Below are 25,804 nucleotides of genomic sequence, written 5' to 3' on the forward strand. Positions count from 1 at the left end.
CTTCAGCACAACGGTGTCAGATAACTATACATCACATATACATACTGCTGAGCTATGAAGGAATATTCAAAAGGAATCTGTAAAGAAAAAAATATATATTCCAATAATTTCTCTTGGAGTTTGGGCCCTGGCAGATAAATTTTACTTTTAGAACGTCAAGTACCGTTTTAAGGAGATTTATAGAATTAAAAGTTTCTTACTCAGGTAGAAGAAGTTTCCAGGAAGAGAATTTTCATTCAAGTTGTTGTAAGTCAAATCAAGGACCTCCAGAGCTGGGAGGGAGCCAAATCCTCGAGGCAAAGTGTTTAGTCTGTTCATGCTGCGGTTGGGGAAAAAAAAATCCAAGACGTCACACACAGAACGTATGTTTAGACAGAATATTCAGATCACCTCTATGTCACAGGCCTAAGAGCCAGGTGTGAGAGGCTGAAACCTTAACAGAGGCCATAATTCTATAATCACTTTATGTTCTTTTAACCAACCTAGTAATTTTGGTCAGAGAATCTATATGTTCACGAAACGTTTGAAAATGTCTTAGTTGTCATTTTCTCCAATGGTGTTGCTCAATTATTGTTTTCCGTAGAAACTTAAATCATCACAAAATACCTGTCCTTCTAGAGAAAAATTTCCTTCTGAATGTAGAAATAATAAGAGCTCAAAAGATACATATTAAGCCTTGTAGTTTTCAGACTTTTGCTTTATTTTGTTTCACTTATTCCTCCCAAGAAGAGAAAAACAATCACTTTTTCGTGCAACTACTAACATTCAAAATTATCTCTAAATAGAATGGTGGTTGCCAGGGGCTGAGGGAGGGGGAATGGGGAGTTGTTGTTTAATGGGTATAGAGTTTCAATTTTGCGTGATGAGAAACTTCTGGACATCTGGCTGCACAACAATGTGAATATACTTAACACGACTGAATCATACACTTAAAATGGTTAAGATGGTAAATTTTATGTTATGTGTATTTTACCACAATTGAAAATAAAAAACATATCTATCTCAAATGAAATCTAAGGGAAATTTTTTTCCATTACTATCTTTTATTATTTTCTTCAAGACCCTTATTTTTCGTAATGCAGTTCCCTTTGAGCACACTTAAAAGCCGGCTTAGACATAATTTTTTAAAAAATCTAATATAGGCTGACAGATATTGAAAGGTGGGAGGGACTGCGACACTAAAAATAATTCTAGAATCAATCCTTCTCATATTAGATACAGTCCTGTCCACACCCACCAACCAGGCCTCAGAAGAAATAGCTGCTAGCAGAGGGAGAAGCCAGGAGAAGAGTGATTTCCACCTCTCGAAGGGGACGAAGTCCTGGGTTCACTCTACACTCAGCAAAACAACTTCCATGACAATTTATTGTAATGACAACAACCAGTGTTTTCCGCGAATTCACAATCTTTGAAGCACACTTATATCAAGTATTTCACCTGGATCACCAAACCCATCGTCTAATACAGGCAGGACAGCGCTTATAATTCTCTCTCTAATGCTGAGATGAAAAAACAGGCCATGAGAAGTTAAATACCAAGGACTTCTGACTCAACTGATGAGGGTAACATGCATCTGAGAGCACCTAGCACGCATGGCAGCCAAGGCAGCCCTAATCCCTGGATTCCAGTGCAAGGAATCTGAGTAGACCGAATGAAAACCAGATAGAAAGGCACAGAAGTATAAAGTAGGTGCTTCTTTCTTTAAATATTGCTCTAAGATACTCATTTTTGAAAATCAACAATAACCTTTTCCTCTCCAAACACAGTAGTGCACTTCTGACATGTCAGGCGCAGGAAATGCATGGTTAGACTTTCTTAGGGGGAAGAGGCATCTCACCAAAGGGAAAGCTCCCATCTAATCTCCATCCGAGAGCAAGGCCGAGCCTGTCCACCTCCTGGTGGCAAGAATCTACTAAACTGCAGGTTCTCTTTCTCCCTGAGCAATAAACCAATGCCCCCAACCAATACCCCCAACAGCAGAGCCCCCACGCAGCTGAAGCAGTAAGTGACGGCAGTGGGCCCACTAACCCGGCAGGCAGAGAGGAAGCCCTAAATTAAATGCTTCTGAAGGTCCAGAAGGAGTGCTGACAATAGTCCCAGCTACAAACAATGCAAGGAGCTGCAGGGACTACCGGCAGTTTTTCTGGACACCAGCGCTTGCACAGCAACCAGAAAGCACATCTCTCTGCAGAAGGACAGGCGACAGGTGCTGGCTTCCCCTACGATGGGTGCTAACATCCATCAACATCTACACATGTGAAACGTGTTTCCAGGGCCCTCTCCCAGAGCACTGGCACTCAAGGTTTCCATGCGAGGTTATAGGAGGGGCAGTGAAGAACAAGCCAGGTTGGAAGTCCAGCTAGCTGGGTGACCTTGGGGAAGTTAGTCAGCTTCTCTGAGACCCAAGGTCTTCAACTGTAAAATGAGGATAGCAATACCTTCCTGGCAGGATCACCAGGAGCATGAGAGAGAAAATACATGAGGCACCTAGCAGAATTCGTAGCTATAAATGGGTTCTCAAGAAATGTTAGCTCTAACTCCAATTATTTTTCAGGACGTTGGATAGAAATTTTCACTCAGCCTCAAAAAGACAAGCTCACATTAGGAGAAGACCACTGTGGAGAGTCTGAACCATCAAGGATGGTTTTCCAGTTTGCACCACACCAGCTTACTCTCCAATCACTCCAGGTATTTAAAGATAAAGTTGCTCATGGCTCAACCATGCCAAACGGTGTATATTCTTCTCTGAACATTTTTCAAATGTGATTGGAAATGGGAAAATACCTGCATATGATGGAGAAATTTATAAAACCAGATAGTCGAAGGGTGTTCAGTATCTTTTTTCTCTCTCTTTTTCAAAAGCTAGGAAGGCCCCCATTAATGCTTCCCTTTTGGAATATTTTGATCTCTGGAGGTCCTCTTGGGCTCCTCTTGCTTCAACAAAACCTCCTTGGCCAAAGGCAAAAATGTCTCTCACCTCCATAGTGACGTGCTCACACACTTAGCAAAAAAAAAGCCAAAAACCCACCCAAAAAATCCAAATCCACCAACACTCAACACTGTGCTTGGTGAAAACTTCTAAGTGCTCACGAGATGAGCTCTAGCATCCCATTAGGTCAGTTATTCCAGAAGAGTTGGTCATGGTTTATTATCCCACACAGAAATACTTACCAACACGTAGGCCTGAATATGACTTTACATTTTTGCAAAGTAAACCCTCTAAAATGAACCACGTTTAAAGAATTAATAACATAACTAAACTATCCTTTATTTATTCAGATGGCCTATAAGTTTTTTCAGGCCTTGGCAATCATCAGAATAAACAGCAAATACTATACAAAATTTCAAAAGCAACTTCTAGTGGGATATGCTGTTTGGATCATGCATACACGTGGCTAACTGCTCTGCTGCCGGGTCTCCTGTGTGTATGTTTGATTCTGGCTGCTTGTTCTAAGGAGTCCTCCCTCCGTGACTTGCCTTCAACAGGGCTGTGCGGGTTTAGTTTTTTATGCCATCTGAGGACAGAAGTATCCTTTATTGAAACCCATGTCAATTCCTTTCCCAGAGGAGTAAGAATTTTGTTCCAACTTTGACCACCCTTATCTATGTAGCTACGTAATTAAAGACAGAAAACTTTACACAATCAATTAAGCACTGAGAACCAAAGATGGAAACAGCTCCAAAGATGACAAAGAGGTAACTAAGACGCATTTGATGGAAAGGAAAGTTTAAAACTCTGTCCTAAGCCGCCTCGAACCCAGCCAAACAAACCTGAGCTGATTATCTTTTCCCGAAGCTGAGTCCACATCTACACCCCGATTTCAGCTGCCCACGACAGACATCCAGGGATCGTCCCATCCCATCCGTTACCGTCTTCTCAGTTTTACCTCCTATCAAGTTTTCACATAAAACCCTCCCGTGCCTCCACTGTCACTGCCCTAGTTCATCAGGAATGCTAATCTAGCATCTTACGGGTCTCCTGACCTCCTGGTCCTGCCTCCTTCCAACCTCTCCTCCACATGATCTTTCATATGAAATCTGACCTTATCTCACACTGCTACTCCGCTGTGCAAACTCCTCTATGGTCACTAGGATAAATCGGAGCTCCTTTATGTGACATACAAGGCCCTTCACTAGCACGTTGACTCCCTGTCTTTACCGACATTTATTAGTTTATAGTCTGCGTCCCCAAGTGTGATGTATGCTCCACAAGGGCAGGATGGCCGGTACTGAGGACAGGGCCAGGAACATAGTTGGGAGCTCAAGAAATACTCATTAAATGAATAGCGTCATTCATGCTTCTCATCTTCTACCTCACCTTTCTACCTCACCGCTCCCTGCCTCACACTTTACACTCAGCAACACCACACAACTCGCAATTCCTGGAACACGCAGCGCTCTGAGCTTTTAAATATGTCATTCTCACAATCTGATTTGTCTTCCGTCTGCTTGTGAGTCTGAGAAACTCGTTCTCATGCATCAAGTCTCAGCTCAAATTTCAGCTGCCCACGACAGACATCCAGGGATGGTCCCATCCCATCCGTTACTGTCTTCTCAGTTCCCCCCAGAGGAATCCCTCTGAGAATCTCACCTGTGGACTAATGTGTTCCTTGTCCCCCTCTCCCACTGCCCTTCGACAACCTCCAACACGTCAGTGACCCAACTGTATACTGTCACTGCTCACACACAGCCGGCTCTGCCCCTACACTGAAGGCCAGGGAATGTGACTTTCACCTTTGATCCCCAACACTACCAAGGTTCCTGATGCAGAATAGGCACTTACAGGGTCATAAAATAAATGAATGAATTAATAAAACGAATATGATGATAATAACAGCTAACATGTACTGCTTACTATGTGCCAGGTACCGTTCCTAGCACCTTAAATACAAATAATAAAGCATTTAATACATGATGAAGAAATTAACAGTAAGAATATATCTAGTTTTATCTATCTAGTATATAGATCTAGTTTTAGCTTCTTTCTTACATGCACATTAAACTTGAGGACTTAATAATTTTCAAAACAAAGATATAAATGGAGCATCTTTTCTTTGCTGCTTTGCCAGATGGGTATACAGTCTCCATTATTTGCAGGAGAAAAAGCCATCTGATCTAAAGTGATATTTCCCCTCCTTTAGACTCTACTTCCCCTCAGATGTTAGGAAAAAGAATGCTGATAGATCTTACAAAGATTGTCTCTCAACCAGAGTGAACATCAAAATAAGAGTGGCTAACCAAACTCCCTGTACAAAGAAGGAACTAAAAATCATTCCATGAATGAGACTTTTTTTTTTTCCATGATGGCTTCCTATTAAGTTGATAAATATCTGGCCAGCTTCTATTGCCACTCCATGTAACTCACTAGCCTAACTAGAGCATCTCATGGCTATAATTTAATGAATATACTACTTCACAAAGAGGATGAAGCATGAGCAGGCCGTTTCATCTAATAGCTACAACAAGGAAGCTGGAATTCAGAGGCCCAAGTTCTGGTGGCATCTGTGGTGTCTGATGGAGAGGGCATGGATCCATGACAATGGAGGTTTTCTGTCTAGCTCGGTCACCAGCCTCAGGGGCAATCAGAGCAAGTCACTTAACCTCCCAGAAGGAGCTTGGCTTCCATTCCATGAAATGAAAGCAATAATGCCCGCCCTCCCACATCATTGTTGAAAGGGTCAAATACCAGCATGAAGACTTTGAAAACTGTAAAGCAATATATGGTATTATTATTATTCACTGCTACCTGGTTCTCCAATCTCAGCTGAATCAAAACTCCTCTCTTCACCTTTGTATCAAGAAAGACACAGGATTGTAACGTCTCGACTAAATTAAAAAATTGCAAGAATCAATGAAGATGTGTTAGGAAATGTACCCTCCCCTCCGAAGAAGGAAGGTGCTTTGTAAACTATTTCTACTTAATACAGAGAGAAGAATCAACCATATTACAACTGGTCTGAGCTGTTAATGCTATGCCAGGAAGTCCCTTCCCGGTCAACATAACTGAAATAAAATTTTATTGGAAACAAAATACAGTAAAAAAAAACCTCCCTTATTGCGCCAACAATTAGCTTCTCGATTAGCTCTCAAATAGATATGTGCTAATGTAGGCCACGGAAAGGATGTATTAAAACAATAAAACTTTTTTAAAAACCTAAAACATGAAAAGAAATTAGAAACCAGCTCCTCCTAGGCAATAATACAAATAGCACCCCCACTCTTGCCCACAGCCCCTACTCCCCTTCCACTTTCTTCTTCTTTTCCCTTCTCTTCCTCCCCAGATACTCACCCGAGGTTCAGGTGTTTGAGTTTTTGAAGGCTGCTGATCTGTGTGGGCAGTTCCTCAATCTGGTTATTAAAAAAGTTAAGTACTTCCAAATTCTTCAGTTCTGCTATGTTTGGCGGCACGGCTACGGAAACAAAAATGCTGAGTGTGAATGCAGGAACCTCGCTCCTCGCGAGGAATGCCAGCAGCACATTTTGTTTTTCCTTCACATGCAAGAGAGCTGAGACTCCAACACGACCGTCTAATTCACATATACATCTTACTTATGTTTTGTAGGGTTCTCTTAGGTAGTAACTCACCACCAAGTAGAAATGGAAATGTTTCTTCAAAGGGCAGAAGAGAATTTCTGTGCCATCAACAGCCTATAAGTGAATATTACAAAGCATATACACTTTTATAATTGTCCTATAATGTCTAGTAGGTGCAATTGTTTTTCTTCCTTTTGGTTTCCTCCTAGCTCCACCAGAAGAAAGCAAATTCCATATTCCTTCCTGAGTCATGATACATTCACCAAGCTGTTTCAATAATCTGATATCTGAAGAGCTGTTCTCTTCACACTGCACTAAATCACAAGAATTTAAGTTCAACTTTAAATGATGAAATATTCAACCTACCTAGCTTCTGATTTTGGCCTCTGGCCTTTGCACCTTGATCAACACACACAGACACATAGAAACACACACACACGTTACATCAGATTAGCAAGAGATCAATGCACCGTTATTATATAAAAATATGAAAAAACAACTCAGTAGCATGATAGGAATACTGGTATGTGGATCAAAATTGAAAATAAACCACTGGAGGCCTGAAAGGTTCCTCCTTCCCTGGAGTATATACTTGCAAATACCAACTTAAACGCCAAAGGCAACTTTACCTCGAAGTACTAACTCTCAATTGGTAGCAGAAAGACTTTCAATAGATTGCACTTCATCTATCCCAATCGTTGATTCAGTCCTTCTACAAAGATTTGCTATTGGCCATGAGCTCGTCCACAGTTCATGTATACTCTAAGACCAAGACTATCCAGGCAACCGAAACCACTGACATGTGCCTTGAGTAGAGCCTAGGAAAGTGTCATGTCTTATGTTAGGACATTTACCTCCCATCCCCCAGCTCCCTCCAGGGGGTGCTCCAGAAGACTGGGAACACCTGGGGGCAGCTTTGCTTAGAACCACTACAAAGGTGGGTGTAAAATTCCAAACAGACATCTAAAATATTTAAGGAGATAGCCATTCCAAGAAGTCCAGTGTGTAACTCGCAGGGGGACATAAGTAAAGAGGACGGCACACTGTTCATCAGAGTTTTGAGTTGCTGTTCTCAGCTTTACAAAACGTCTAAGGTAGCAACGACCTGAAGAAGCGGGAAGAAGGCTTGGCAAAAGGGAAGGGAAACGCTCTCATTGGAGGAAGGGATTGTGAAGAATACGAATCAGTCTGAACTAAGGTGCTTGGGAAGACGCAGTGGTCCAGAAGGAAAATGAGCAAGGTGTGGAGTAGTTACTAAAGTGGCTGGTTGTGGGGATGGAGATAAAAGGACAGATTTTAAAGGGATAATTGAGGCAGCTGCAAATTACCTAGAGAAACCGCACTCTTGGATACCAACGTGAATGCATATGAGCCTTACCTGTACAATTTGGCTGCAAAAGCACATTTTTAGGTGCGTAGTCAATAACGTACTTTTGTGCAAATGAACAGTATTCACTTTGCGCAAATGATCGTGAAGACCTTCACCAGGCTGTGCCTGTTGGATTGCTGGGTGTCAGCTTACCTGTCCCGTCCCTGGACCATGAAGTGTGTGGAGCGCAGCCCTACAGATGACTACAACCCTGCTCGGAGACCTCACCCCTTGCCCCATTCACCCTCCAGCTACCATTAAGCTTCTCCCACTGCATTCATCTGATAAGTTTGAGGAGCAATAAAGAAAGTTAGTGCAACCTGGAGAAAACGATGATCTCAATTTAGCCACAAACCAAGAATAATGCAGCCAGAATTACTGCTGCCTTCCCAAAGTTACTTTGCCAATGCAATTAAATGCTGGTCTGAAGGTATCGCCCTTTTGACAGGATGAGAGATTATTTCACTCTCCTTGCTAAATCAGTCCAATTTAAAACTGCAAATTATGCTAAATGTGATTTAGGGCTTCGTTTTGTGGACAGAAACAATAACCCCACATTCAATTTACTAAGCTCTCGCAGCCTTTTCGTATGTGTGTGAATTTTTTTAAGACTCCACTCAAGCTGGAGGGGGAGAAAATTACACAGCTAATATTCTCCCTAAACTATAGAATTTTTCCCCCTGGCCACAGTAAAAATCAAAAGAAATTCACATTCAGACCTGTCTGGATGGGATAACATATATTCAGCCTTTCAACCAATATTTAGAGAATACTTATTATGTGCACAGTGCCACACTTTCAGCACCTGGCATTTCAATACTTCTGGGATAAAGTAAGAGAGGCATGCTATTTAAAGAAAGTAACTTACAAAAGAAGGTGTATCAGAGTCGAGAAATGGAAACAGCTTTAGTGCTTGGAAAATAAACTAATCCCAACAAAACTGTCCAGAAAAAAAATCACCAGTTAATGATATAGGTTGTGCAATACCTAAAGCATATATATACAAAGCATGAACAAATTTAGCTAATATGAAAAGGTAGCAGCAATATATCACCAGTCAAAATATTCTCATGGAATTTTTCAAGACATGTATGTGACATGTTAACAAGAAGTATTTTATAACTAAACAGTGAGCATTATATTTCTTATTATGCCTTTGAAACGTTCCTTTTCATCAGTCTGTCCAGATTCTGACTGTGACCCCAGCTGTACACACGTGGTCTCCAGACAACAAGGAGCTGAGCACACAAAGAAACAGCAGAGCAGTGAGATGCGTGAACACAGGAGTCCTGGTCTGGTCTTCTCGGGCTGGCTCCGGCGTCCTCTGACTCAGCCCTAACTCGCTGTGTGTCCTTATTCAACTCACAACCTCTCTGGGCCTCAAGTGTAGAACGGGAAGGCTGGATTACAACCATTTCTAAATTCTCTTCTACCTGGCTTTAACATTCTATGATTCTAAGAAGGGCTGGATTACGAAAATCAATGACATGAATTTAAATAATGCAACAAATGGGGCCCTCAATTAGGGAGCTCGGTCATGTAGAACTTTGCTTGTGACAGAGAACTGAGCATCATTTTCCGTCAATGACGGCTGCTTTAATTTTGAGATTTCAGTTGCTAGATTTGCGAGCAAGGTCCCTAACCACTCTCCGGTGTTCCCTGGCTCCTAAATGCCACATTCTGCTCTAGTTACGAGATCGGATGACTGCTGGGGCTGCTCTTGGCTCAGAGCTTCGACTGTGTTTTGGAAAAGGTGACAAAATGTGGTCATGCCAGGAACTGTGTTCAGAGACTGGTCTCAAAGCATATCTTCCGGCATTTATAACAATTCAAACTAACAAGCCCAGCAAGACTCTCTTTTCCTCTAAGTTCTCCTAAATCTAAGAATCTGAATGTTATTCTAGAGTTTCGTCTATCTGAGAACTGTGTGCCGGCCCCACTCAGCAATCAGCCCCTGCATAGTCTCTGGACAGTTTCACAACAAGAAGCCCAAAGCCCACGGGAGGCTCAGAAGTGGGGGCCAGGAAGGGGACTCGCCTAATCTCCTGCATTAACGTCTCCTTATAAAGATCTCTCAGGCAGGCAGCCTCAGAAAAACTGGACATAGTGGACAGACCAGAGCCCCAACTCTAAGACACAGCTGCCCCAGCTCTATTCCTGAGTAACAGCTGACTCCTTCTAAAGGGACATGTATCTGTCCTCATCAGTTACATTTACAACAGGCATAGCTACGAGGCACCGCACAGCTGAAGCGTAGTCACAAAATCAACATTACACTCAAGAATATGCTTCCCTCGGGGCTGGCCCAGTGGCGTAGTGGTTAAGTTCGTGCACTCTGCTTTGGCAGCCCGGGTTTGCAGGTTCAGATCCTGCGCGCAGACCTACGCACCACCGCTCATCAAGCCATGCTGTGGCGGCATCCCACTTACAAAACAGAGAAAGATGGGCACAGATGTTAGGTCAGGGACAATCTTCCTCAACCAAAAAGAGGAGGACTGGCAACAGATGTTAGCTGAGGCTAATCTTCCTCACCAAAAAAAAAAAAAAAGAACATGCTTCCCTCACTAGCTAGCAACAGCTCACCACCTCCCCCCAAGGGAAAAGCCTAAATCAACTATTGTTAGAGCAACTGGAGGTCCACTCCAGGAGCATTTTGTTCTGGGATAAAAAATTAATAATTCTACAACCAAGAAGTTATTTTTAAAGCATTCTGGAGTTTATCTACACAATAATAAATAGCAGGGCATGCTCTGGGGCTGGGCTATCCAATATGCGGTCACTAGTTACATGTAAATAGCTACAGTTAAATCTAGACTGGGAATAGATAATAGTATGGAGATTCCTCAAAAAATTAAAAATAGAACTACTACACGATCCAGCAATCCCACTTCTGGGTATTTATCTAACGGAAATGAAATCATTATTTCCAAGAGATATCTGCACCCCCATGTTCACTGCAACATTACTTCCAATAGCCAAGATATGGAAACAACCTAGGTATCCATCGACAGATGAATGAATAAAGAAAATATGACACGTGTGTGTGTATTCACACACACATACATACAATGGAACATTATTCAGTTATAAAAAAGAAGGAAACCCTGCCATTTGTGACAACATGGATGGACCTTGAGGGCATTATGCTAAGTGACATAAGTCAGAAAGGGAAAGACAAATAGTGGATAATCTCACTTATATGTGGAATCTAAAAAAAAAAAAACCAAACTCATAGAAAGATATCAGATTTGTGGTTACCAGAGGTGGAGGGTGGGGGAGTGTGGGAACTGGATGAAGGTATTAAAAAGGAAAAGATAAATTTAAATCTAGACTAGTTGAAATTAAGTAAAATTAATAATTCAGTCGCTTAGTCACACTAGCCACATTTCAAGGGCTTGATAGCCACATGTGGCTAGTGGCTGCCCTACTGAACAGCATGGATAGAGAACATTCTCACCAGTGCGGAAAGTTCTGGGTAGGCTGCTCTAGAGCAAAGGGTCTGAAACCTTCAAGTACGTCAGAATTACTGGAGGGCCCGTTAAAACACAAATCGAGGGGGAGGGGGTGCCTCAGAGTTTCTGATTCAGTAGGTTTGCGATGGGGCCTGGGAATCTGCCCCTGGTTCCAAGGGGACACTGATGCTGCTGGTCTGGGGAATCATATTTTGGTTCAGAAAATTTTTAATTCATTGGTGACATTAAAATCATTACTCCAATACATATGACCCTTACCCCACAAAATAATGCTGAGTAAGATGATAATAATCAATCTTATCCAGATCAAGACTCCTCTGTCACCTCAGTGAGCCACTAAGCCTGGGGGGTTGATAAAAAGTGAAAAAAAAAAAAAAAAAAAGACACTCTAGATGGTAATTCACTCAACCCTGCGGCTACAACCAAATCATTTCCCATCAACTTCTGCTTCCCTACACAGATCTTTTCGGTGAAATCAGTATGAAGTAACATGGACAACACTCAAGAGGAAAAAATACTGAACTCCCCAGTTCATCAAATTAAGTCACTTGGCAGCAACTTCTTCATGCCCAAGTGTGGCCACGTGAAGAGATGTCACTTGCTATACGTCTGGCCTTGGAAACACTGGGGCCTAACTGGAGGGTGCTGGGTGGCAGCGACAGTACAGACCAGCTGGGCTGCAGCCGATTGGAGGCTTTTTGAGCAAAAGCCTTTTGCGGCCCCTGAGGCAAAGAAACGCAACTGTGATGAGTGACAGGCTCTGGGAGCAGCAGGCACCACGCAAAACATAAGGACAGGGGCTCGCCTGCATGCTGCCCACGGAAGGGCCGGTGGGTCACGCGCTGGTCTTCAGAGCCATATGGTTAGCCCCGACAGCCGGGTCCCCTTCAGCTACAAAAGGGTAGTCAGAGACCCTGCACCACGTTCCCACCCACGGCTGCCGGGAAGCCAGCAGCTGCTCAGAACACATGTAGGTTTTCATCATGAGCTCAGGCATGAAATCCAGAGGTGAACTCTACCCACCACCTCCACCAAACTTCTGAGCAGTTAGAACCACGCTCTGCCCAACTCCTTTCGCAGAAGCACCCAGACAGTTTTTAGCTCTGGTGAGTCCTGCAAAGGAGAGGCACCAGGCTAGGGCAGGAAAGCCAGGGGACCCCACCTGCGTGTCTCCTGGAAAACCGAATTCACGGTTCAGCCATTGCCTCCTTTATGGGAAACCTGGGATTTCCACCCCAAGTGCAAGAAGAGGGAGACTCAGAGTGGGAACCAGCTGCCCACAGCGAGGACACATATTGGTACATGGCCCGGGGTGGGCACGTCCCTGCCATGCAACGCGTGAAACTCTACTGTCTCGTGCCCATTTGCAGTGACTCCAAAGTGCCAATGACTCTCGGACCAAACAACGCCCAAAGACACCATACGGGATAAGGTAAAGCAAAATAAATCAAATAGCACTGCTTCCCAAAACCTGACACATTTATATAAAAACAGGAGATTTCTGTGTGTCGCCATAACAAATGAAAATGCCCAGTCAGATTTTTACACACTTCTGCTGCTTTAAAAAACGTCTTTAAGAGAGAAGGATAAAAGGATAGTAGAAGATATTAAAATGAGCCCAGTTATTTAGATTCCTAAGTTATACTACTACAACAAAGTTATTAGAAAAACTGCAAACAACATGAGACTAGGTGAGATTATTCATTATACACAGTGTGGAGGGTGGGGTGACCATTTAGGAAGAAATAGTGAAAACAAACATTTAAACATTTTTTTTCCCCAATATTTGAACACTGTGATACTGGATAACAACCCTCCCCCTTTGCCCTGAATGAGACAAGGTGGGAAGAAGCCAAATTAACAGAAACTACTATGGGACCACATAACGACGTTTCGGTCAACGATGGACCTCACATATGACAGTGGTCCCATAAGATTAGTACCATATAGCCAAGCTGTGTAGTAGGCTATACCATCTAGTTTGTGCAAGCACACTCTACGATGTTCACACAACAAAATCGCTTGATGCATTCCTCAGAACACGTCCCCGTCATTAAGCGATGCACGACTGTATCCGAAATATGACTTGGAGCATTCTTGGCCAAAATAAAAGGACAGCTCTTTTAATCCTTAGCTACAATGGCTGCAAAACGTTAGTCTATTCACACCACAGAGGCGATGTCTAGACTAATTATATAGATGCCAATTCTTTCAGCAAATTAGGAATCCTAGTCTTGAATGCCATTTTACTGATTACGTGTACAGAAGAATCTCTTCACCCTTGCATACAAATAATTATGTTCTTCAGAATTTTATATGCAAAAAAAGGTCATTTGTACATATAGTGATTAAGGACTTTTGTTTTCTGGCCAAAAACACAAGGTGGATAATGAACTAATTATATCTTAGCATAAGTATTTGAAGTTCAAAAGTAGACTAATGATAACTAGCTTTACAGATTTTATGGGATTTCCCCCAAAGCAGCTATTAAAACAGTGAATTACACTAGTTACGGGTTATTTAAAAACATAAAGCTTATGAAACAGTAAAGCAAATTCTCATTTAAAAGGATCTACATGTTCCTCAAGGCAAAAATAAAACAGCAAAATATCTAAAAACTCACGCAATAAAGGCCAACATCCCCCCAATATTATTAGCTTTATAAATGACAATACTTTCAGTTAGTCAACAGTATTTACTGAACACCCACACCTAGAAGTGTATACTTATTGTATTCTGTCATGGGCCTCCTTAACATTCTGCAGCTTAAGTATTTTACTAACCAAAAATATCCCTGACTCAATTTACTGCAAAAAGAAAAAAAAAAAATGGTCCTACTCTTTCAGCAGCAACGAGAAAATCAATTATACAAAAATTAAAGGAAAAAAGTTACAAGCAAGCAGTAAGGTAGATTTTATAGTATCAAGTCAAATAGGCAAAAATATATGTCCCTGGGCTATAAAAAGTGTGTATGCACAGCCACACAAATCTAAAAAACTGACAAGCATGGATTTCTTCTCCTCTGAGGATGCAAAACTTAACGTCTGAATCTTGCATTAACTTCCCAGAGAGAACCAAGGAAGGGTCTACGCAATCTTCTGGAAGACTCTCAAACCCTGACCTCTTTCAGGAACACACTTTCTAAACGACACCCCAGCGCTGAGGGGCTACACCACTAGCAAGCCAACACCTCAATAAATAGCTTTAATTTGGGTGCTCGGTCAGAGAAGCAGGACTAATACGAAAAGCAATGGCATTCGATGGCCTGGGAAGCAGTGGCATATGGTGAAGGGCTAAGAGAAGGACAGAGGCTCCTTGAGGAAAAATGCCTAAGAAGTTCTGAAACCCGCAAAGGGCACTAAGGAAAAGGAGAAACTTGAAAAACCTTCAATCAATCAATGGAGAATGCAAGCTCAGAGACATAAAAAGAGTTCTCTAGGCTCTTAAATAAACAAATAACATTATAATATATCTTATACACACACACTCTCGATCCTCCATTATTAACACTAAAAGGGAGACAGTAGACAAGTCACATTCTCACACACACACAAAACATGCTTGCCAAGAGTTCACGCCTTCTTTTACAATGAAGAATGACCTCAGCAGGAGGCCACACTGGGTTGCTTCTCTTCATTCTTCACCTCATGTTTCCATTACGGGAGGGAGGGAGGGAGGGAGGAAGGAAGAGTGGGAGAGATGCCCAGTTTAGAAAAATCCACAAAACCCACACAGTAGCTTTGATACTCTGCCCTCAACAATAACAACCGTGCTGTTTAACCTTAGGAATTCTCCCTGCTTTCCCACGTGAACAAGTCAAGACCCAGAGCCATGGAAATGCTTCAACCACAGAGCTCTTACCTAACTGAGTGGGACATAGGAACTGCGCACATGCATCGCTGGCAGAGGCAGCAGAGGAATGGGAGCACAGAGGTCCAGGAGCCATAACAAGCCCTGCCACCTTCCAGCTCTAGTTACCTGACCACTTTCAGCCTGTTGCTTCCACCAGGGACAAAGCAGGGCGTCAATTAACCCTAATTCTTTTCTCCCCTTCCCTCCACCCCGAAGTCATGGTATATGTAGGGTGTGGTCCTTCAGACTCTAATAAGCTGGGGCATGGGGGGGGGGCACCTGATATTTTATTATCCACGCAGCGTTGCTTCAGTTGACAGGAAAGGAGGGCTTCATGGAGAAAGGTGAGAATTCATCTCAACTTTCTAAAGGATGAGCAAGATTTGGAGAGAGGGGCAGGCACTTCAGAGAAGAATCAGGTGATCAGAACAGAGAATATACAGGCAGGAGAAAAAAGCTAAAGGAACAGCAAAAATTTAGACGAGAGGGTTCAGAATGAAAATAGCTAACAAGGAAGACGATGAGTTTGTTGATTAGTGGTCAATTGTATCAGAGTGGTGTTTTGTCCTATTAAACTGATTGACAAAGAGAAAGAAAAATTGAAATGGAAAGGCATCCTCAAGGTTTTATTGGAGTTGAAAAAAATATATATATGCATTCCACTCAAGATCACAAATTCTTATTTAACAAAATTTAAATTTAAGCAGATAAACTGAGTAAAGCTTATGAATATTTTTAAAAAGCTATCAAGAAGGAGTTGCACATTGCATTAAAAATAATCTTTTTTAAAGTTTTGTACAAATTTCCAGGAAACATGTCCTTTAAGTAACAGCATCAGCATCTACACTGCAAATATTATTTTTTTGTGTGTGTGTGAGGAAGATCAGCCCTGAGCTAACATCCATGCTAATCTTCCTCTTTTTGCTGAGGAAGACCGGCTCTGAGCTAACATCTATTGCCAATCCTCCTCCTTTTTTTCCCCAAAGCCCCAGTAGATAGTTGTATGTCATAGTTGCACATGCTTCTAGTTGCTGCATGTGGGACGCGGCCTCAGCATGGCCGGAGAAGTGGTGCGTCGGTGCGCGCCTGGGATCCGAACCCGGGCCGCCAGTAGCGGAGCGCGCGCACTTAACCGCTAAGCCACGGGGCCCGCCCTACACTGCAAATATTCTAATGTTATCTTTCCACTACGGTAGGATTTCTAAATCTGAGATACATGCACCTCGAAAGGATTCATGGATGGTTTTAACAGGATCCATAGACCTGTCGAAATTCTAACCATTATGTGCATTTTTCTAGGGATCATGGACACAGCCTTCACTCTATTCTTAAAAAAAGTCAGTGACTTATGAAATGTTAAGAACGTATATACCCAAGTACTGCACCTCTTAGAATATCCTCCTCTACCCTCCTCTACACTGCACACATACACACACACACGTTATCCAGGAGAGACAGTCAACAGATGATTTATACATACAATGTTGCTGTTAAATCAATTCTGTTTGAGAATTTTATGGTAAATAGTAAAAGAAACCCTTTCCAAGATCAGCTTCCCTAAAAGGGCTAGTTTTGATTTGGAAAATGACAGGTTCAACCTGCCATCACATTATTTTCTCCATAGCCTGCCACCATGCTGTAATTCTCATAATTGAAATTGTTCCATTTACAAATATAATGTGAAGAATCGATACACTACACTTAAACTCGTTTTCTCTTGGTACAGAGCAGGACTCCAAGAAAAGGGATTTTAGAATAGGTACATTTTGGTGGATGGGGCTGGCAAGAAAGAGATCAAAGGACCACTGTCTCTGAGTCGAGGGCATACCATTGAGAACCAAGAATCTCCAACTTCACCCATCGGTCTTACACTGCGCTGGTTTTAGACTGTGGACCAGTCGATTATTACACATGATCATCTTGCATACTTACTTACTAAAACCAAAAATAACAACAAATTCCCAACTGCAGGCAAATTTTTTATGGTAACCTAACCACTGGTACCATCCAATAGATAGTGTTTAATTAATAGCTGTCAGACTCAAAAATACTATGTATATATTTTTTCAAATCCAATCTTTCAAATGATGGCACGGTAACAAAATGATAAATGTGCACTAATTAAAAAAATAAGCTATTGATCAAAGCCTCTGTATTATAAATACATTTATACCCTGTTAAAATGCAAACAGCAAGTTGTTTTGATATCGTCACAAGATAAATTCGTGACACAGAAACAATTTATTTTACATATCCCCCCTCATAGTTTAATTTCATACAAGCCATGCCTAGAACTTTTGCATAAGGTATGATAAATAAACTATGAACGGGGAAATAACTAGACACTTTGGAACAGGAAGGTGCTGGAAGACTGGTGAAGGTCATTCTTAAGAGTTGGGACAGTTAATTTTTCTCATTCATCTCAACAATCTATCATGTCTGTAGAAAAAGGTTTCAATTTATTATGCTTTTTAGAAACTGCTTAATTTTCTTCATTATAATTGGATCTGCATATTTTGAGAATGTAATATTTTCATGTGGAGCATGCTGCTTAATTCATTTATAATAACACTTATGGTAGATACGCTATCAATATACACATCTGCATAAAACTTTAAAACATTATATTAACTTTGATGTATTGTAGAACATTATCGTTGATAATGAAATGATTGAAATCACTAAAAAAAATAGCCTAGCATTTGTTCACTATAATTTCAAATTCATACACAAGCTATAACTAATAGGAAATAGTCTGTTAAAAAAAAACGCACACACACATTTTGCCATAAAACTTAGGCTTACTGCCTGCCTAGCTGTTTCCGATACATTAAATGACAAGATATGGTCACATTAAGACCTGAAATTGCAGGCCAAATGGCTAATACCTCAAGATAAGGTTTTACATGACAGTTAAAAGTTCAAAGTATAAAACTAAACAACCACATTATAGAGACCCACACTTAGGAAAGGCTGACACACAGCTGGCTGCTCAATGTTTGCACAGAGCAAAAAGATATCCTCTGTATTTCTTGCACCTCTGTATTTCTTGTACTTAACCCTCCACACGCATGGGTCACAAAATGAAAAATACCATTGTCATATTTAAGGGGCTAACAATATCTGTATATGGACTAGACTGTAAGAATAAAATTATTTTTAAAATTAAGAAAAGCTTCACATTAAAAAATTAATGCTCAGAGATTATTTTATCACTGATACAGAATGTAATTCATTTCATAATGCATAGCATTCTTCCCTACACAATGGCATTTAGTAGTAGAATCAGATAAATATGTACAAAATGCACATTTTCCTGAATTTTACATGGTTATTTTTTACTTAAAATCTGGTTACGTACACACATATTTTAAACTTTCTTTCACAGGGAAAACAAAAATCTCACATATCCTCAATACAAAATACTACAGAAGGCAATAAAATTCTTCCAATTTAAAGATAATAGAAGAAATTAAAAGTTTCTAACTTGAGCAAGTAGCCATAAGAAACACAAAAATTATATGTGAAACTGAACGTATAATTTTAGGAGCAAAACAGAAAAATAACATACCTCCTTATAGAAGGATCTACCTTAATTTTGGTAGACATCACTATGCAAATGGGAATAGCAACATGCCCTGTTGGACAGAGCCGAATAGCTTGCAAAACATTCATCTGATAACACAAATTTGGTTTTTAATCTTTAGGCGCAAGATCCGGGAAAAAATACATATCTCAACAGTGACCCCTAGTGGACAAGTCTTAAAATGGCTGTCTCAAAAAGAAATTCCTCTTGAAGAACTAAAACAAGTAGACAGACATGTACAAAACTAATGCTCCCAAACACCATAACAACCAAGGACCACATTAAGGAGACAACTGAAGAAGACTCAGCTAACACCATCTTACAAGAGAGGGTAATCACAGAGGCAGGGGATGGAGGAGGAGGGCAGAGACACAGGAAGACAGCCTTTGGAATAATTGCTCCGTTTCCATCTTTGGAAACACTGAGAGCAAGCAAGCCCTCGGGTGGATCATCTCAGTTGGCTCAGACTTAGCACAACTCATCACCCACCAATCCATTAACCAACTGGTATTGAGTGAGTGCCCACTTCATATTCAACATGCTTTTGGCACCTTTGTGGGTTGGGATACAAACTAGCATAACACAGGGTTCCTGACCTTGAGAAACTTATACAGTCATGCACCGCTTAATGACATTTCAGTCAATGACGGACCCCGTATACAATGGTGGTCCCATTAGATTAGGACCATAAACAGCCCAAGCGTGCAGTAGGCTATATACCATTTAAGTTTGTGTAAATATACACTCTGATGTTCGCACAATGATGAAATCGCGTAACGACACGTTCCTCAGACAGCGTGGCATGTCTGTAATATAACTAATTACATGAAGAAATTAGTAAATAATTTGGGACATTTAATATATAAAACTAACTTTAAGCAAAAGAGTATGAGACTCAGAAGCCGTGACACCTAGAACAGTAAACGGAGGCTTGATGAGAATCGGAACTCAGCTGAGCCCAGGAGGGCTGCAAGGTGGAGGAAGTATCCATGGTCGGTCACGATACCACCTTTTCCTACCTGCCTGAGGAGTGTCATCCCAGCACATCATTCCTTAACTGTCAAAGGCTCCGATGACTATAAAGATGATAGGGACATCAGTTTCCAGAACATCAGGTAATGTTTCTTTAGAGCACCCACAGTCCAGCACATTTGAAACAAGCCCATAATGAGTAAGAAAGAGAAGTTTGTGATGGCCACATCTAGTCAGTCCCTCTACCAGTTAATCCTGAAGAGACCGTCCAGTTTCTCCACTGACCTCTCTCGGGCCTTCCCCGCCATCTGCTGCTTCCTCCCCTCCACCATTACTGCCTTTTATAGGTAATTCCTGGGAAGCCACTATGTGCTCAGGAACAGGCATTAAAAAAGAATAAGAAATGGTCCCAGCTTTCCAGAAAGATAAAGATCTATTTGGAGAGAGAGAAGAAACATGAAGCAATAGGACAAGGAAGTGCTTCAACGGTGTTAAGAGTCCATGTACAAGAGGAAGAAAGGGGAAGAAAGATTTCCAGCTGGCCAGGGCAGTCAGGGGAGCCTCGAGGAGAGGACGGGGGATGAGGGCGAGGAGGCCACTGCAGAGCAGAAGGGAGGAGACAAGGTAGCACAGATGCTGAGGCAGGGGTAGGCATGGAGACAGAAGGCTGATCAGTCTTCCTGAATCAGCACGTGGGGAGGAGAGGCTGTAGGATGGGGGCCAGATTAGGGCAGGTTCTGAAGGTCAGACAAACTGAGCGTCTTCCACCAGATGTGTGGTATCTCAGGAAAAGGGGTGTTTCCAAAAAGAGAGTCTGGTAGTAGAACCTCATCTTTACTCTGAAACCATTCCCACTGGGCCAGAAAGGACCTCTGTTGGGTTCCCAGATAGTGCCTGTGCAGTCACACAGAAAGGTGGAAGGAAAAGATTCACCTGCTCCTCTGCCTCTCGTCTCCTTAAATACGTCATGGTCACACATACACAGGAAAGTTGTTGCAGGCACGGTGATTCCCCACAGACTCCACCAAAACCCATCAGCACTGCCCCAATCCCCCAGGTTTAAATTTACATAGTGTCATTGTAATAATGAGGTAGCCAGCCCTGGTGGTCTAGCGGTTAAGATCCGGGCTCTCACCACCATGGCCTGGGTTCCTTTCCAGGGCAGGGAACCACACCACCCGTCTGTCGGGTGTCATACTGTGGCGGCTGCACGTTGCTGGGATGCTGAAAGCTCTGCCAATGGTATGTGAAGTATGAGCAGAGTCACCCACGGTGGACAGGTCTCAGCAGAGCTTCCAGACTAAGACAGAGTAGAAAGGAGGAACTGGCCACCCACTTCCAAACAAAATTGGCCATGAAAACCCTGTGAATAGCAGCAGAGCATTGTCTGATATTGGGCCAGAAGGGGAGAGGCTGGGGCAGAAAGACTGGGCAGCGTTCGGCTCTGCTGCAGACAGGGGCACCGGGAGTCCGAATCCACTCGATGGCATCCCCAACAACAACAATGAACCCCCAACAGCGAGTACCTTGACAATTTTGAAATATCTTTTAAGAACTCTATTATAGAAAACTTGAAGAATTTCTGCTCACAAAATCTCGGGGAATTTAATTTAAGGATCACTTTCAGCTTCCTCATGGCCTCATTCGCACGGTGTTCAGTGGACCTGTCGATGTCAAAACCACCAGCAAGGAAAGGAAGTCACCTCAGGGCCACACTGTCTCGATGGCCCCACAGACACTGATTCGAGTGCATGGAGCCAGATGGTGTCCCCAAATCAAGGTCCCAGTTTGAGTTAAGCCAGTCATTCCTTCCTTTAGTACACAAGGGGAAATGTCAGAGGACAGTGTAATTGGCATACTAAGAGAAAAACACAAATACTTCTGCAAGATGGAAGCAGTGCTGAGGGGTTTATCTTTTGAGTCCCAGTGGTTTTAATGTAGCTTTGTCAGCCAGTCCCTATTAAAAACCACGGCAAGTGAAAGACACTGATTACAATAAAAAGTGACAGGAGGGTGTACTCAGCCAGCTACATTTAATGCATATTTATATTTCCATCAAATGGACATATTTACTATAAATACTTGAAAAACCATAGCAAAGTCATTCATTTAAATGCCAGAAAAATAGTAAAAGATGCTAATTTGACCTTAGTGGAACAGATCGGGTGTCACTGACACCACTCACAATGGCTTGAAACAGAATTTACCAAGACGATTAATTAGAGTTTACGGGATTAGGTCAAGACTGTCTCAAACGGAAAGAAGAAAAACAGGGAAGGAAGAAATATGAAGTTTGGATCCATTCACAGTCAATTCAGTAGCCGACACAATTTAACTCCCTATTTATGCCTCTCTAAGCTGATCTCATATTATATGCCCGGAGAAAGAAAGTGATCCATCGATTCCTGAGATTTCTATCTTTGTGGACATGTAAAAAGGAATAAACTACAGCTATCTGAAAGATTTTTTTAAAGAACAGAGCAATTAACGATATAAAAGGAATAAAACATGGTTTGCTTTTTTGTACAAATGTAAACTGTTTTTACTCTAATAATGATGTAGATTAAACAATGGTAAGCTTGGCAATTAAGAAGTATTTTTATGAACTATGTGATGGAGAGCTTCACGAATTTCCGCTCACAAAATCTTGGGGAATTTAGGGATCACAAAGTTCACCCTTCAGAACAATCTGCAAATCCCCTCTGAACTGGGATCAGGGTCCAATGGACAGCAGGACCATTTGCTACAAAAGCCATGAAGTGGCAGCATATTACCTGTTATAAAAATGATCACACGTGAGCGGCAGCCCCCACTTTCAGCTTCTGTGGCCACTGCGCCTCAAACACGACAATCGTGCCACTCTGCCTTTGCCTTACAAACAGGCGCTCTTTGCTAAAAATGAACTAATCTGCCTGTCTCCTGCACACGAGGGGCCCTGACTGCCACTCTTAATTCTCAATAATCAACAGCTCGGTGACATGGCTTCGAGCTGTACATAATGCACATACACACATAAATTCACGACAGAAATCCCTCAACATGACATTCTGCTCAATGTCATTGGACCCGGAAAGCTCCCTAACAAATTCTCGCCACACGATTAGAAAATCATTCAAGTCTGCAGGAAATATGGCGAGCACAAGGAAGTGACAGTCAATTAGGAACAAGAAAGGAGAGTGGGTCCTCGTCATTAAAATCTTTAAAGCCACAGCCCCAAGAATAAAACGGCCCAGAATCATCCACATGAGATATTCTTACAAAAACAGACATTAATTCTACTATATGGTAACCATACCATGGTACTACCAATGCCCCAGAGAATTTTTCTTGGAAACCAGACTCAAAAATTTGAAAAAAACTAATGCAAATGTATATAATTTATACAACTTTGTCGGTTTTTTCCCCCTATAAATCAGGGAAGGAAAGTATAAAACAGTTAAATATCCCAAAGGAGGAAGATGAAAGCCAAGAACTCTTATTCATATATATATAAATATATATATATATATAAAAATATAAATATATATATATATATATATTTTTTTTTTTTTTTTTGCTGAGGAAGATGCACCCTGAGCTAACAACTGTGCCCATCTTCCTCTATTTTGTGTGTGGCCCACTGCCACAGCATGGCCACTGACGAGTGATGTAGGTCTGTACCTGGGAACTGAACGTGGGCCGCCAAAGCTGAGCGCTCCGAACTTAACCACTAGGCCACCAGGGCTGGCCCTCTAATATTTTTTGATAAGTTTTTTTTCATGAAATACTACCAAATAGCCCAGCAGTTCAGGTCACCGCAGCCTCTAGCATCCCTGAATGGGACCATTTCCAGAGAAACAGTGTCATCTTCTCTCTTCAGTTTACACACGATAGGAAAATGATCCTCAAAATAGAGCAAAGTACAAAATACGGAAGACAGTATGCTCCTGTATCTTAGCGTCACAAAAATAAATTTTAGGTTTCCCGAAATAATCATTTGTCATTAGTGTCTTTAAAGGAAACAAGAAAATCAGCAGTATCACCATATTACCTAAAAGGCAGCAACTGTAACAAATGATGAAGTGAACTCACTTGTTAGCTTGTTGTGGCTGAGGACCAGCTGTGTGATGTGGGACAAGGAGACTGTAAAAGAAAAAAAAAAAAATCACACAGTCAGTAAATGCACCCAAATTATACCTACACTCCCACAAGGTGACGTGCTAAATTATCCTCGCAGGTTGAAGTGTTACCGCTCACAAAAATAGAAGCAAGGCTTCATATAACACTGTCTGTTAAATGTTAAACCAAATTAAGAAAAGTCACGCAATTAGCGGTGCATTAGCACAGCAAGTTAGAGCTAATGAGATTAATGTCACAGATCAAACATTACAAGGGCCAGTTAGCTGTGCGGGGAGACCTGGTCTGCCGGCCTAGCCTCAGTGACCCATGTCAATATCGAGTGCTGGTCAGAAGAACCGGCCAGGAGTGTGGAGAGGCACACGCCCTCACCTGTGCTAAAACCCATTACATCAAGACGGAAAGACCATGTGACAGAAGCCTGGCAGCACCAGACTGCATCTATGTCCACTGTCAACCCAGAAACTCTTCTGCACACTATCAGATGATCAGAATTAAAAAACCCCAAATTTTCTCTAAAACTATTTTGGTTGACGTTTCACAGCACCTGCAGATTGCTCACCAGTTTCAAACATTATCACAGAGGTTTACTCTGCTGAACAAGATCAGATTTGCTTAAAAGATGGTTTTTCTAACTATAAAGAAGGAAAACAGACACAGATCCACACACACACAAAAAAAGCCCGAGAAAAAAGTAACCTGCCTTCCATTTTGGGTTCTAAAACTTCACCGTATGATCAGCATGACATATATACATAAATAATATGTTTTATATATATAATTATAATTTATGTTAAGAAACATATTTAGACATTTTTCCAGTATTCTTTCTATAAGATTATATAAATATAGTAGAGCTTTTTCCTAAGGGGATGGGATGGCAAAAATTTTTCTCAAGAAAAATTGACGTCTCAATGTTGGAGCCCAGCATGCTTAAAAGAAAATGAGTGTGGATCACTCTTGACCAAAACTTGAGTGTTTTTGTTTTTTTAACCATCAGAAAGTTATAGAAAAGCTAAAAATTCAGTACAAAGACCTGTTTTCCTGCCCTGAACCATCTGAGATGACGCTGCTGGCCTGATGCCCCATAAACTTAGGGTATTCCTACAAATAAAGACATTCTCCTACATAACCACAGTGCAGCGCTCACAGTCAAAAACGTAACACGACACCTCATTACCATCTAAACCTCAGCCCTCATCCAAGTTTCACCAAATGTTCCGATCATTTCTTTCACAAAAAAAGGTGTAGCTCAGAATCCACACTGCATGTAGCTCTTTAAGTCATCTTTAGTCTGAGTTTCTCTTTCCTTGACTTTCATGACCTTGGCAACTGTGAAGCTTGCAGACCAAGTTATTGTGTATTATATTCTCCATGTGGATTGTTATTTGGTTCTTCTTGATTAGATTTAGATTAAGCATCTTGGGCAGGAATATCAAAGAAATACTATTTCTTCTCACTGCATCCTATCGGGCAGCACCCGATTTCAATTTGTCCCATCACTGATGATCTTCCCTGATCACTTCTGTCTGCCAGGCTTCTCCACTATAAATTTATTCTTTTCCTCTCTGTAACTAGTATTTTGTGAGGGGGTAGTGGGGATGAAGAGGGAGGGCACTTTGAAACTATATAAATGTCCTGTCCCTTACCACACTTCCAACTTATTTGTGTGTTTCGTGGTCCCAACCAGGGCAATTCTGACCCTCATGGGACATCCGGCAACATCGGGAGACATTTTTGGTTATAACAACTGTGGCCACTAGAAAATCTAAACTTGCACATGTGGCTTGCATTATACTTCTGTTGGACAGCACTGGTCTAAAGCAGTGGCATCTAGCAGGCGAGACCAGAGACGCTGAGAATTCTACAATGCTCAAGGCAGCCGACCCACAACATCCAGTC

The 25,804-nt window shown here is 41.7% G+C and overlaps 1 protein-coding gene across 2 annotated transcripts in view; it reads right to left on the bottom strand.

Moving 5' to 3' along the window:
* Nucleotides 1–25,804, bottom strand: part of RSU1 (Ras suppressor protein 1) — a 174,584-nt gene that overhangs the window by 130,792 nt on the left and 17,988 nt on the right. Inside the window, exons 3-5 of one of the 2 annotated variants that reach the window (XM_058532488.1) lie at nt 23,858–23,908; nt 6,290–6,410; nt 201–319 (exon numbers count right to left, since the gene is read on the bottom strand). In XM_058532488.1, coding sequence (XP_058388471.1) covers nt 201–319; nt 6,290–6,410; nt 23,858–23,908 — 291 coding nt within the window. The remainder of the gene's footprint in view (nt 1–200; nt 320–6,289; nt 6,411–23,857; nt 23,909–25,804) is intronic. The other variant, XM_058532489.1, reaches the window with a different exon arrangement.

The sequence above is a fragment of the Diceros bicornis genome, chromosome 36 (assembly GCF_020826845.1).
Source record: "Diceros bicornis minor isolate mBicDic1 chromosome 36, mDicBic1.mat.cur, whole genome shotgun sequence".
Classification (NCBI taxonomy): domain Eukaryota; kingdom Metazoa; phylum Chordata; class Mammalia; order Perissodactyla; family Rhinocerotidae; genus Diceros; species Diceros bicornis.